General features: G+C 45.2%; 1 protein-coding gene across 2 annotated transcripts in view; it reads left to right on the forward strand.

Moving 5' to 3' along the window:
• Nucleotides 1–12,672, forward strand: part of Pitrm1 (pitrilysin metallopeptidase 1) — a 28,570-nt gene that overhangs the window by 15,108 nt on the left and 790 nt on the right. For both annotated transcript variants that reach the window (XM_069990574.1, XM_069990575.1), the window contains exons 15-25: nt 117–233; nt 2,468–2,600; nt 3,969–4,089; nt 4,207–4,283; nt 4,549–4,714; nt 5,036–5,136; nt 6,713–6,833; nt 7,917–7,988; nt 9,025–9,137; nt 10,554–10,679; nt 11,733–11,878. In XM_069990574.1, the coding sequence (XP_069846675.1) occupies nt 117–233; nt 2,468–2,600; nt 3,969–4,089; nt 4,207–4,283; nt 4,549–4,714; nt 5,036–5,136; nt 6,713–6,833; nt 7,917–7,988; nt 9,025–9,137; nt 10,554–10,679; nt 11,733–11,878 (1,293 nt within the window). The remainder of the gene's footprint in view (nt 1–116; nt 234–2,467; nt 2,601–3,968; nt 4,090–4,206; nt 4,284–4,548; nt 4,715–5,035; nt 5,137–6,712; nt 6,834–7,916; nt 7,989–9,024; nt 9,138–10,553; nt 10,680–11,732; nt 11,879–12,672) is intronic.

The following is a 12,672-nucleotide window of genomic DNA, read 5'->3' on the forward strand; positions in this document are numbered from 1 at the left end:
TTAGAAGTTGGCAGCTCCTTCCACCCATCAGTGACACCTGGCCACACCTGGGGTAATTTTGAATCTCAGACAAAGGACAGAAGAGATGAAGTGTGTTCTCCTTCTTTCCTCTCCAGGTTTAGAGTTGCTCAATCAGCAGAGTAACCCTACAGACACCTCCTGCCTCCCGGCCTTGAAAGTCTCTGACATCGAGCCCACCATGCCGTTCACTGAGCTGGAGGTGGCCACCGCAGGTCACTGTCTCTCTCATTTTGTGGGTGCCTTGGTTCCCTGAATGACTTAAAAATGCCAGCTTCATGCCAGGGTCATGTTTGGGATATTTCTCAAAAAAGTTCACGCATCTCCATAGCCTTGCAAATTTGTTTCATCATTTTTCCTATCAGCTCTATTAGACCCCAAGGACCAAGAAAGCCTGTTGGGTAAATATTCAGTCTGTACCAGATGATAGAAATCTAGAATTGGGAGCAGGGTTTCTTTCTTCCCTTCTTCTTGGTTCTACAAAGCTGTAGAAACTGGTTTCTTTAGTCTGAATGTGTTGTCCACCTATTTTCACCTCTCATGTGTTCCTGAGTTTCCTCTCAGCAGACACCATTCCTCCTGTGCTTTTGGTGAAGAAATGGTCTGCACTTCAACACTTGGTCAGCCCTAGGTTTCTTTCATTCAAATATACATATATATGTATATATAATATATATTATATAATATATATAATCACGAATTTACTGTACTGTTATTTAACCAGTAAAACTATTTCAGCTTCTTTGAAAAGCAATTTTCAATGTCTTTCTAGTAAATGAAACTGTTTTAGAAAATTTACATTTTTTTACATCTTCCACTAGAGTCATATTCTTAATGAGATGAAGGATGGACTAAAGGAAATTCTGTTTTTTAATCCTTTGTTTTAAGATCCCATTCCATCTGTTTCCATTATGGTGTTTTGGGATATCATGAATCCTACAAGTGATATATTAGCACTTAGACTTGTTTGCTCTGTAAGCACTTGTGTTTATTTTCTTGCGTGGAGGGATAAATGGGACTTCACAAAGCCTAGGTATCGATGAGTTCTGGATAATGGAGAGAGGTGGAAGGCTGTTCTTCACCCAGTGTCTGTTGTGTTTGGCTCTGTGCTCCAGTGGTGTGCTTGACTTCTCACAGTTGCTTCTTTTCCCGTTGGCTTTTGCGGGGATAGCAAAAGAGACTTTCTTGACTCTGGAGTATGGTGACACAGAAGTGGGGGACCTTAAACATTGGTGACTGCAGTCCATGGATCTGACCCTAGGATTTTCTGAGAACGGGTCGATTTGGTTTGATTTGATTTCAGAATCCAGTGACAGCCTTGAATACAATCTAGACCCTGAGCATCCCTATCCTTGGTTTTATGTTTTAACAGTACTTATTTATTCCTGCAGATTTTAATTAATTAATTACATTTTGTGTGTATGTGTCAATTTTGGGGCTTGAGCTCAGGGCCTGGATGCTGTCCATGAGCCAATTTGTGCTCAAGACCAGCACTCTCCCACTTGAGCCACAGCACCAACTTGTGGTTTTTTGAGTGGTTAATTGAAGATAAGAATTTCACGGGGACTTTTCTGCTGGGGCTGGCTTTGAACTGAGATGTTCAGCTCTCAGCCTGCTGAGAAGCTAGGATTACAGGCGTGAGTCACTGGTGACTGGTGCCCAGCTTACTCCTGCAGATTTGATTCTATAGACCTCTGTGAGTAAGTGAGTGACCGAGAGACTGATAGATGGGGAACAAGAGGATTTCTTCCTTCTGGGAATTAAGGATCATGTCCGTCCCAGTGATCATGTAATTCCTTATAGGTTTTACTTAATCTGTGAGTCCCATTAAAATAATTACTAAAAATTAATTAATAACTAAATTTATTAAAATAATTAGTTCAGCTAAATTTATCATCAGCACGTGCGTTAGTCCTGGTGTAGGGTGTTATGGTAGGGAAGACTTTGCAACAGAGTCGTCGTGCCTGCCCTGGAGAGACTCGAAGTGCCAAGCACATTCCAGAACATCTTGTTTGAGGCAACTGGGATACCCCTGGGCCCACAGCAGTAAGCCCTGCGCACCTGTGGAAGGGGCGGGACTCTGGTTGAGGCGTGGCATTGGAAGCAAGTAGAATGGATGCTGTAGAATGACCTGGTCAGGCCCACGGCCAGTAAAGTGAGGGCTTCAACTCAAAGTAGAGACGAGGCAGGACCGGCTGGAATGCTGATATATTTCTGAAACCAGAAGAACACGACTGTTCGTGTTGAAGACTCTTTCCATTGTCTCTCATAATGAACATCGCATCGGGGCATTTAGGTACAGCTTTTCACACACGAGTACTGGCTTTTGCTCATGCAAGTTGTAAAGTTCTAGCCTTGAGGAACAATCACATTATGTCTTACATATTAAACGTGATTACGTTTTTTGCTGGTTGAATTTTCATGTCAATCCACCCCTTTTGCGTTCTAGCTGGAGAGGTCCCCGTGCAGTACTGCGCCCAGCCCACCAATGGCATAGTGTACTTCCGGGCTTTCTCCAGCCTGAACACACTTCCCGAGGAGCTGCGGCCATACGTGCCTCTCTTCTGCAGCGTGCTCACCAAGTGAGTCTCAAGTTTGCCACAGATGCATCCATGCCATTCGGGTTATGAATAGAAGGTTCTGGGTATGTAACTGTGTTGTTTTAGCACATGAACAGCAGTCACCATTCAGTCAACCGTTTCAGCCTTAAAACCTTAGTGTTAGAAGATAACAAGTATCCAGTGCACAAGGTATTTATTTAGAACTGGCTTTCTTATGCAAACTATGTTTTCTTACTATGCCATTTTGTGTTACAATATTCACGAATCTGGAGAATGAGGTAATAACCTGTAGCTGTACATGTCTAAAGGATATCAATCCATGAACCTTTTGGAAAGGAATAGTGTTTGATCAGGAAGTGTAAACCTATTCGTGCCAGACTCGGGTCTCAGTGAACCAGTGAGCCCACTCCTTTCTTCCTCTGCTTCCCTGCCGAGCTAACGGCAGCTGTCCTCCACAGAGACATGTCTGCACACATTCGGAGCACACGCATGAGTGCACACACAGTGTATGTCCTCTCTCTGTTCCTTGTCAGTAGCTGAGGTAGCAGGATATGCAGTAGACAGGGCTACAGCCTTGCTTTTTCTAAAGAAATTGAGGGAACCCACACCATGGAACACACTGGGCAAGACCTGGGCCCAATCTAAAGTGCTCTTTGTAGAGTTGAAGTCCATCCACACTGGGCACTGGCGGAGTGGGGTCTACACCCTGGCTGAGCATTGAGTCACATGCAAAATGGTGTTTGCTTTTGGGAAGCTTCCTCCCTCCCTCCCTCCCTCCCTCCCTCCCTCCCTCCCTCCCTTCCTTCCTTCCTTCCTGCTTTCCTTCCCGTTTTCCTTCTTCTTTAAAAATTAAATAGCTTCCACTGCTTGTCCTTTCATAGCAGTTTTAGAGAACACTCCCATCACCCCCTTGGCTCAAGTCATTTCTTCTATCAGAAGCATCAGTGATGTTTCTCCCAGAGCATGAATACCAAGAGAGTATCTGCCTCACTTAAAAGAGACTTACAAAGTCTTATTTTTCCCCCTTCATGACCACCACACATTTGAGCAAAATGTAGTTGGTGTCAGAATATTTTCAAAGAAGGAAAGAAAGCATTTGTAAGCAAAGGCCTTTATTTAGTGCTAGTTGTTGGGTGTCTAAGTGTCTAGTGGCCTAGACATTGGAAGTGAGTTCGCTGGAGAGGAGACACTGACCTTGGGATTGGCGAGAGGGCTGGGGTCATCCACACTGTTTCTGCCTAAATACCTTTGGGCTCTGTAGCCTTTCAAGTATAGGGGAGGTTTGTAAGGCTAGAGCTGACAGTCTCTCATCATTCAAGATGCACAGTTTTACACACAATCTGGTAATTCAGGAGTTGTTTTTGTTTTTGTTTTTGTTTTCCATATCAGGCTGGGCTGTGGCATTCTTGACTACAGAAAGCAAGCTCAGCAAATAGAACTGAAAACCGGAGGCATGACCGTGTCTCCCCAGGTGCTCTGTGACGACTCACACCTGGACGCCTATGAGCAGGTAGTCAGTCCTGTCTTTTCTACAGCATGCTTACCATCACGCTGTTTTGACAGTGCCTTTGGTTTAGGTTAAACCATAATTAATTTCTTCTTTTGTATTATTTTTTTCATGATTCAGGGTGTTCTCTTTTCATCTCTCTGCCTGGATCGAAACCTACCGGACATGATGCATCTATGGAGTGAAATATTTAACAAGTAACTCGTTATAAAAAGATGTGCATCCGTGGCACCTGCCAGAGACTGAGCTCTAACTGTCCTGACACGTTTGAAGTAGAAGAGTTTAAATTTATTTGTCACGTGTTCACATCCTAGCCTGATTTTACTTGTAATTCTTATAGACTCATAACATTTCTGATGATGGTAAAAATACTCAGAAACCTTAGATGTGATGAGATGTCCGGGATAGTAGAAGAGGCACGTTTCATCTCCAGGAATTTATTGTGTTTTTCTTTTACCTTAGCCCGAACTTCGAAGAAGAAGAACACTTCAAAGTGTTAGTTAAGATGGCAGCGCAGGAGCTCTCCAATGGAATCCCGGACTCGGGCCATCAGTATGCATCCGTCCGAGCCAGCAGGACACTCACACCTGCCGGGGACTTAGAGGAGACCTTCAGCGGGATGGATCAGGTGGGGAGCAGGAGGAAAGGCTGCTGGTTCTGGTTTTGCAAGAACTTCCAGAGCTGGCAGTGTTCTCTGGTAATGTGCATCTTAAGTGTCAGAAAACAGAGCTTTCTAATCAGCCCTCTAATTTCCAGATGTTAAGGGGGAAATTGTGCCACTTGCCTTCCCCTTGTGCCAAACTCTTCCCCAGGCTGTGAGGGCACATGGGCACAAGCTGGGCACAGGTCCCGTTGCTCAAGCAGGATTCTGGGGTCCAGGATGCTTGATTTCGTAGCAGGAGGGTGGATGTGTGATCTCCTTCTCAGTGTGTGGATTCCTCTGGCTCAGGTGAAGCTGATGAAGAGAATCGCAGAGATGTCAGATATCAAGCCGGTCCTGAGAAAGCTGCCACGGATCAAGAAGCATCTGCTGACTTGTGATCATATGAGGTGGGCTCAGGCTTTGTGTCCACATAGAAGTTGTGCCATTCATTCCTGCCACTTGCAGTGTTTACATCTGTTTCATGTGACAGTAAACTTATGGAAATGTATCTTGTGGATGTAAATGAGGAATTGATTCTAGACTTGGCAGTGTTCAGTTACGCTAAAACTGTTTTCTATGGGAGGGGAAAAGAATAGCATTTTAAATTTAATAACGGTGGGGGGGGAGGTGAGGAGGAAAGCAAACTAGTACAATCCTAGAACTGTGAAGTAGATTTAGAACACAGGGTTAACATGGATATATTGCTTCCAAAATGAAAGTTTCATAAACATGTTCAAAGTCAGACTAAAAGTGCAGTTTCTTTCCAGAATGAAATTATATAAGGGCTAGAGCTATGGCTCTATGGCTACTCAAGAGACTGAGATCTGAGGACTGCAGTTTGAAACCCAAGGACAGGAAAGTCTGGGAAACTCTTCTCTCCAGTTAACCAGCAAAGTGCTGGACTTGAGTTGTGGCTCAAGTGGTAGAGCACCAGCAGTGAACAAGAAAGCCTCACGGAGTGCAAGGCCCTGTATTCAAGCCTTGGTACTGGCACAAGAAAATAGATAAATGATATAATAAAGCAGTTCAATCATATACATAAACTTGGCTTTACCACCTCAGATTTGTGCATTTACGTTTTTCTAAAATGATTAATCATCTTATTTATAAAAATCTGATTACTAGTAGCACTAGACTAGCATCTGCTGGTAGGTTTTGCAAAGAGAAGGCTGGTAATGAAGAATCAGTGGCAGATACCACAGCACAGTCTGGGTGGCGAGAATACGTCAGTGCTCCATCCGCGAGTCTGGCGGGCCTGGCTTGATCTCTCCCTAGTCCAGTACCTACCTCTGTACCCAAAGCATCCTGGGTAACTTAACTCCAGGAATCTTCTGCCTCCCTCACAAAATGCAAAGCAGTGAGTACAGGGCCTAAAGTATAGTTAGTATTAGCTTAATTGTGTCTCCTGTTAAAGTCAGGATTTAGGAACAGGGAGGGGGAGATACACTGTCAGTAATTAGAGTTGAAATAATTTTATATTCTAGTACTAGGTAGTAGGACTAGTTATAAAAGTGAGCAGGGTAAGTTTTGACATCCTCTAATATATCGACCTTAGCGATCAGTTGACATTTTTATCTTGTTGATCTCTGGGCAGCATTTTTGCCGCTGCTATTGTTGTTTGGTTTTGCCTTTAATTTTCAGTCTTCGCATGTTGGGAATCTGAAGGGATTGCTGGCAGTCCCTGGTAAGCCTCTCATTCCCTTTGTGCCTGGGAAGCCACAGCATGTAGACAAACACACCATCTGCCCATGCTGGCCATGTTTTCAGTGTTGACCAGCTGTGACACGGAATTAATGTGCAGACAATGGGAGCATTGGAAAGCACTGATTCCCACACCTGTTCACCGTTTCTTCTGAACATCTCAGAGGATTAGTTTATACAGAAACACTGCTATATTCACTTCTAAGTTTTGTGTCCTTGATACCATTGATAGTAGGATCGCTATGAGTTTTATTTTCACTCACGATGGCTTCCTTCATGCAGATGCTCAGTGAATGCCGCCCCTCAGCAGATGGCTCAGGCAGCGAAGGAGCTGGAAAACTTCCTCCAAAACGTGGGGCGAAGTAAGAAGGAGCGGAGGCCTGTGCGCCCCCATGTGGTCGAGGTAATAACAAGATGCAGGGCTGGTGGCTGAGCCCTGCCAAAACCAGCTCTGGTTCTCTCTCCAAAGGCATCAAAACCCCCAGTGGGGCAGCAGTAATCTCCCCGTTGTTAGAGATGGGGAACCCCTTTGTTAGAGTCACTAACCTGTGTGGAAGAGAATTCAGACCCCCTTTCGGCTTCAATTTTTGTTGTTTATCCTTCAAAATGATTAGTTTCTTGATAAGGAAACAGAGTTTGGTTTGGGATGTGGCACATGTTACATTCAGATTGTTTTCCAGTCTGAAATGATGATCCAAGGAGATCCATTTCCTGTTCTTTCAGGCTTTGGGAGACACGAGGTGTTTGTAAAATCTTTTTGCTGTGACTCACCAATGCATGGGTTCTTCACTAGAATAATATCCTAGGTGTATCCATTTGATTAACTTGAGACACTAGTTATCCTCAGGAGTGAATGCAAATTGGATCAATTGGATTGACTTAGGATATTAGTCTCACTCTCTACTTCCCTCTCACTGGAGAATGCTGACAGATTGCTGATTTGGGGAAATCTTTCTTTGTCTTCCCTACTGACATTTTCTTGCCCTTGCCTCATTGCTGGCCTGCTCTCCCAGTCTCCCAGCTATCTCTTCATCTCCTCACTTCCCCTGTGAGTCAGAAATGTGTGAAGGTGGCCTTCTGCCCTCTGACTAGAGTTGTTACATCATCTCCTGTTCTGGATGCAGTGTGTGTGTGTGTGTGTGTGTGTGTGTGTGTGTGTCTGTCTGTCTGTGTCTGTGTCTGTGTGCACATCAGCACCCTGGCTTGATACAGTTTTAAGATCAGAAAGTACCCAAGAAGTAAAGCTTGAAGTATTTTTCTTTATGTTGTACTACAAGCTCTTGTTTGGCTATCAGAAAATCTACTAAAAATTTTTACTTCTTTAAAGCACCAAAACATTCATTTTAAACAGTGAAGCAAATCTTCCCTAATAATATTTGAGCCAAAGTTTTCATAAAATCCATAATCCATACCTTGCTGGTGATTTAGAGGTGTGGGTTGGGGGTTTGGGTGTTTTCCTCATGTGTGCTGGCAATTTTGCTTTCAGAAGCCTGTGCCGGGTGGCTCTGTTGGAAGTTCTCGAGAAAACAGCTCCCCCATGATAAGGAAGCTGATCACGGTGAGTGACACGGGCACGGGGACCTGCCGTGTGTACGAGGTGGCTTCCTGCCTGCTCCTGTGCGGGTAGATTGCTGGCTCAGCCTCCTGCTGCCTGGAGCACTGACAACTCACTACAGCACTTGATTCTCACATTCTGTGACCGATTCATCTAGATGCAGTTTATGACTGGGCAGTGCAGAAGAGGGAAAGGGAGCCTAACCCTTGTCTAAGGTGGGGTAGTTGTATCTTGCAATGTACCCTGAGTCCTTTTGAGATGGTGCTGAGTAAGCACCCTGCTCTGATGATTAGGACATTTGTCACTGTAGCCTCGCCAGCTTGCAGTTGATTCTCATCTTAATTGTTTGAGTCAGGTCTCCTCAGATCACCTTGAATTAAGCAGTGGGATTAATTTTGGGGAGAGAGGAGGAGAAAAGGGAGAATCTCAGAGCCTGTACTTGTTAGGCAGGTACTCTCTCTTTTGAGCCATGCCTCCTTGCCCATGTTTGCTTTGGTTATTTTTTTATTTTGGCCAGTCCTGGGGCTTGAGCTCAGGGTCTGGGCACTGTCCCTGAGCTTCTTTTGCTCAAGGCTAGCACTTTACCACTTGAGCCACAGCCTTTTCTGTTTGTGTGGTATTAAAGAATCAAACTCAGAGCCTCATGCATGCTAGGCAAGCACTCTACCACTGAGCCACCTTCCCAGCTCTGCTTTGGTTATCTTTGAGGGGGGGTCCAGCCTCATGCTCAGGCTGCTGTCCTGCTTGGGCTTTCCTGTGTCACTGAGGATGATGGATGCGGGTCACTGCCTCCAGCCACCGCGTTTCCACCATCGCTGGGGTAGCAGGCACACTTCACCGTGCCCAGCCATTAGTTGAGATGGAGCCTCATGAACCTTTATGCTGGGAAGGTGTTGAACTCATATCCAGCCGTTAGAGAGGAGTGCCCAGCTAGTGACCCACAGGGGAGAGCCCGCAGGGAGCGCCCACCAGTTCTAGCACCTGGAAGCTGAGTCTGGTTCATGCAGCCTGGTGTGATCCATGCCCTTCCATGCCTCAGGACCCCACGTTCAAGCCGTGCCAGATGAAGACGCACTTCCAGCTACCCTTCCCCGTGAATTACGTCGCCGAATGTGTCAGGACCGTCCCCTACACAGACCCAGATCATGCCAGGTAGGAGGGGTGGCCAGCGACCTCTCTCCCAGCTCTCAGCCTCAATAAAAAATAAAGTTGATCCAGCATGCTACAAAGTAAAAAGCAGGCTGTGCGACCCGGAAAGGTTCTGTGTTCCCTTCGAGCACCAGCCACAGTGCCACTCAATGCCACTTTCACCGGCGGAGGTCTTCCTCTACCCAGACTGTACCCCACCAGCCAGACTCACATGGAAATGCTCAAAGCACACACCCTGGATAGCTATAGACAGCTAAGCCTTTGTGAGCAGAAAGCCCTCCACTATGCCGAGCTACTTGGTGTTTAACTGTATTTTTTTTTCCGGTTCCGGAGCTTGAACTCAGGACCTGTGTGCTGTCCCTAAGATCTTCTGCTCAAGGCTAGTGCTCGACCACTGTGAGCCACAGCACCACTTCCAATTTTTCAGTGGCTAATTGCAGATAAGAGTTTCATGGACTTTCCTTCCCGGTCTGGCTCTGAACTGCAATCCTCATACCTAAGCCTCCTCAGTAGCTAGGATTACAGGCATGAGCCACTAGTGCACAACTTAACTGTATTATTTTTATATATTTTTTTCCTATTCTGGTACTGGAGATCAAACATAGGACATTGCACTTGCTAGACAAGAGCTTTGTCACTCAGCTACATTCCAGCCCAGGAATAGCTACTTTCTAACCCTCATACAGTCCTGTGAGCCACACAGACCCTAGGAACCCAGAAAATGACACTTTATAGATGTGAATTTGCTTGCTTTGGAGTACTAGTGTTTTCTAAGAGAAAGATCAGTTCAGAGTTTCCGTATTTCTTTTGCCACATTCTGATGTGGAGCATTTAAATCAATACTCAGTGTACAAGCCCCTGTGGTGTAAATTAGCTATTGGAAAACTGTACTTTCTCACATTCTTTTCTTGGCTATTTTGGTTTTATTACCAAAAAAAGAGAAAGAAAAACTGACTATGAGATACAGTCATCATCCAGTATCCCTGGGGATTCTTTTTAGAGACTCCTGAAAATACCAAATCTGCAAATACTAAATTCCTTATGTACAGTGTCATAGTATATTCACAGAACCTATACACATGCCCCATTCATCTCTACACTACTTACAATTACAACTATTTGCACAGTCCTTATACTGTGACAGCATGTTGTTTTGACAAGGAAAAGTTCATACATGTTCATACCAGTGCATTTAACAATATTTTCAATTTGTGAATGGCTTTCGATCAAATATTTCTGATTGGTGATTGATTATGATGTTTGTTAGGGTATATTTAGTATTGATATGTTCCATGTTGATTTTATTTTCGTTTTCATTTCATTCTATTCACATGTTTCTTGGGATGATGTGATTTGCAGTGCTTTCTTATCAGCCATGTTGTTTTTGACTTCTTTTTTGTTTTTAATCCTTAATTTCAGTCTTAAGATCCTTGCGAGGTTGATGACTTCAAAGTTCTTGCACACAGAAATTCGAGAAAAAGGGGGCGCTTACGGTGGAGGTGCCAAACTCAGCTACAATGGGATTTTTACTCTCTACTCCTACAGGCAAGTTGTCTCTTCACTCTCTCACCTGTGGGAACACACAGCATCTCACCGTCACTGGCTGTATTAATTATCACAGGGCCATTTCCTATGTGGGGGGTGACGTGAGGAAAAGAGGAGACATTTCTCCTGCTTGCTGGTTTCACTTGAGCCCCTAGCCACACCCCCCGTCAGGACAGCACCATCGTGTTCAGGACTATTACTTGTTCTCAGTCCCAGCTGGTTTGGTACACACAGAGAGGGGTCTCAATAGGCCACTGCTTTGTTGCCGTTTCATAGGCCTAAGATGGTTACCATTCACTGTAGGGTGAATATTTATTTATTATTGTGGTACCAGGGGTTGAACTCAGAGCCCTTGCCCTTAGCACTCTGCCCTTTGATCTGCACCCCAGCACTGGAGTGAATCTTTAATTGGTTGAGACTCTTCTGCCTCACATACGTGCATCTAGCTGATGCTCTAGTGCGAGAGCTTGCCACTGAGGGAGTTCTCCTTGTCCCAAGTGCTTCCTGTTCCGTCATACCCACCCACCACCCTGGCTGTGCCTTCGACGAGGAGGACCAAGGAGACCACAGGTCCTCCTCGCACTGGCAGGAGCAGCATAGGCACAGCAGGCACACAGAGTTGGGTCTTCGCAAGGGATGTATGCAAGGGAAGGGCCTGAGAGGCTGGGTAATTTCCTGCCTATTCTGAGTGTGTCCTATAAGAATGAAGAGTCTTTGCTAACATCCTCGAACTCCTGACTCTCCTCTACCCATGTGGCTTCCACCCCTGAGGAAATCAGGGCGCGAGTCATGTATGGTGTCTGGCAGTTGGGGCCAGCACTGTAGACATACTTCTTCACAAGTGTAGAAAGTAAATCCTGAGGTTTCTGTGGTTTGTGATGTAATTTCTGCAGAGCGATTGCTTCTGTCTGCAGGCAGTTTGGAGTATGGAGTGTTCACTTTAGAGCTTCTAACAAACAGAATATGTTGCAGAGTTAAGTCAACATGTCAATGTTATAACTCCTTCTGTTGGTTACAAAAAAAAATGTTTCACCATTTCCTTGGATTTCCTAGGGATCCAAACTCAATAGAAACACTCCAGTCTTTTGGGAAGGCTGTGGACTGGGCTAAATCTGGAAAGTTCACACAGCAGGACATTGACGAAGCCAAACTGTCTGTGTTCTCCGTGGTGGATGGGCCTGTTGCTCCTTCTAACAAAGGTATCATGAGCCATGAAAAGCTCAGTACATGGTGTTCACAAACAGCTCCCCCACAGCTTTCTGAGTCGCTTGGTTCCTGGCTTCTATAGACCACAGATAGCAAGTTGGCCACTTTACTTTCTCCCATCTGTGTCCTTCTTGATAAGACTGTCACTGACAGCCTCAGCTCGGGCCTTAAAAACATGTTTCTTGACATGCAATCAAGAGCCTCTTGCTAGGCACCAGTGGCTCACGTCTGTAATCCTAGCTTCTCAGGAGGCTGAGATGCGAGGATCATGATTTAAAGCCAGCCCAGGAAGGGAAAAGTCCGTGTGACTTTTATCAACTAGCAAAAGGCTGGAAGTGGAGCCATAGCTCAAGTAGTAGAGGGCTAGCTTTGAGCAAAAAAAAAAAGCAAGGGATAGCACCCAGGCCCTGAGTTCAAGCCCAGGTACCCACACAAAAACAAAAAAATCTCCCAGTGTTTGCCTAACAAAGGAATTAAATCCTTTTATTTCAGAACCTGAATAATATAATTCCCAGCAAAGCCAGGCAGTGGTCCACAATAATGTACTCGCAGGGTAGAGATGAAGAGCTTTGTGATGTACCAGGACAGTGCCCCTGTCCCCAACACTGTTAGCCTTATGTGACCCTTACCTACTATTCTTGGCCATATACCAAAAATGGGAGTCTGGGGCAGGGGTCCACAGAGCCCAGTGCTAGGTGTTAGATTGGTGGTATATCTCTAGGCCATAAGAATGCTTTGACTGAAACATACCATGCCAACCATGTCCCCACTGTGTATGAGCGCAGAA

Source organism: Dipodomys merriami, unplaced genomic scaffold (genome assembly GCF_024711535.1).
Source record: "Dipodomys merriami isolate MVZ:Mamm:240054 unplaced genomic scaffold, mDipMer1.0.p SCAF_4, whole genome shotgun sequence".
Lineage (NCBI taxonomy): Eukaryota > Metazoa > Chordata > Mammalia > Rodentia > Heteromyidae > Dipodomys > Dipodomys merriami.